We start from the raw sequence: 470 nt of genomic DNA, 5'->3' as shown, positions 1-470 counted from the left end.
CTCCTCTCCTCCTCCTCCTCCTCCTCCTCCTCCTCCTCACCTCGACTCGTCTCTGCGCTCCCGCTTCCGAGCCCGCAGCCTTCCCCAGCAGATGCCGGGGACTCGGACCCCGCACCCTGAGAGTCTTTGTTAATGGATGTGGTGGGTGCCCGCGGGCTGCTCCTCCCGGGCATCATTTCAGTTGTCCTGGATTAGAGTGGATGGGTGGGGGTGGGGGCTGGACTTGGGAGCCGCGGAGGAGACTTGGGTGCGGGCTCCGGGGGACCCCAGGGAGCTAGTTCGGAGGCCGACTGGAGCCGGGGGAGGTCGCTGCTCTCCACGGTGCGGTCCTCACCCGCTTCTCTCTGGCCCCGTGTATCGAGTCCAGGTGGCCCGAGGCACCACGACCCGGAGGAGCAGGTTGAAAAGATCCGATGGCAGCACCACTTCGACCAGCTTCATCCTCAGACAGGTAGGAGGCGGGCGCGGCG

The 470-nt window shown here is 66.6% G+C and overlaps 1 protein-coding gene across 1 annotated transcript in view; it reads left to right on the top strand.

Annotated features, from left to right (window-relative positions):
- The first annotated feature begins 6 nt into the window (after positions 1-6).
- The window catches only part of CACNB4 (calcium voltage-gated channel auxiliary subunit beta 4), a 234706-nt gene continuing 234242 nt past the window's right edge, over positions 7-470 (top strand). Inside the window, exons 1-2 of the mRNA XM_006757379.2 lie at positions 7-141; positions 368-451. Of these exons, the coding sequence (XP_006757442.1) occupies positions 133-141; positions 368-451 (93 nt within the window). The 5' untranslated portion in view covers positions 7-132. The remainder of the gene's footprint in view (positions 142-367; positions 452-470) is intronic.

Source organism: Myotis davidii, unplaced genomic scaffold (genome assembly GCF_000327345.1).
Source record: "Myotis davidii unplaced genomic scaffold, ASM32734v1 scaffold753, whole genome shotgun sequence".
Taxonomy (NCBI): domain Eukaryota; kingdom Metazoa; phylum Chordata; class Mammalia; order Chiroptera; family Vespertilionidae; genus Myotis; species Myotis davidii.
Note: the sequence above shows the minus strand (reverse complement) of the source record. Positions and strands in the feature narration are given on the sequence as shown.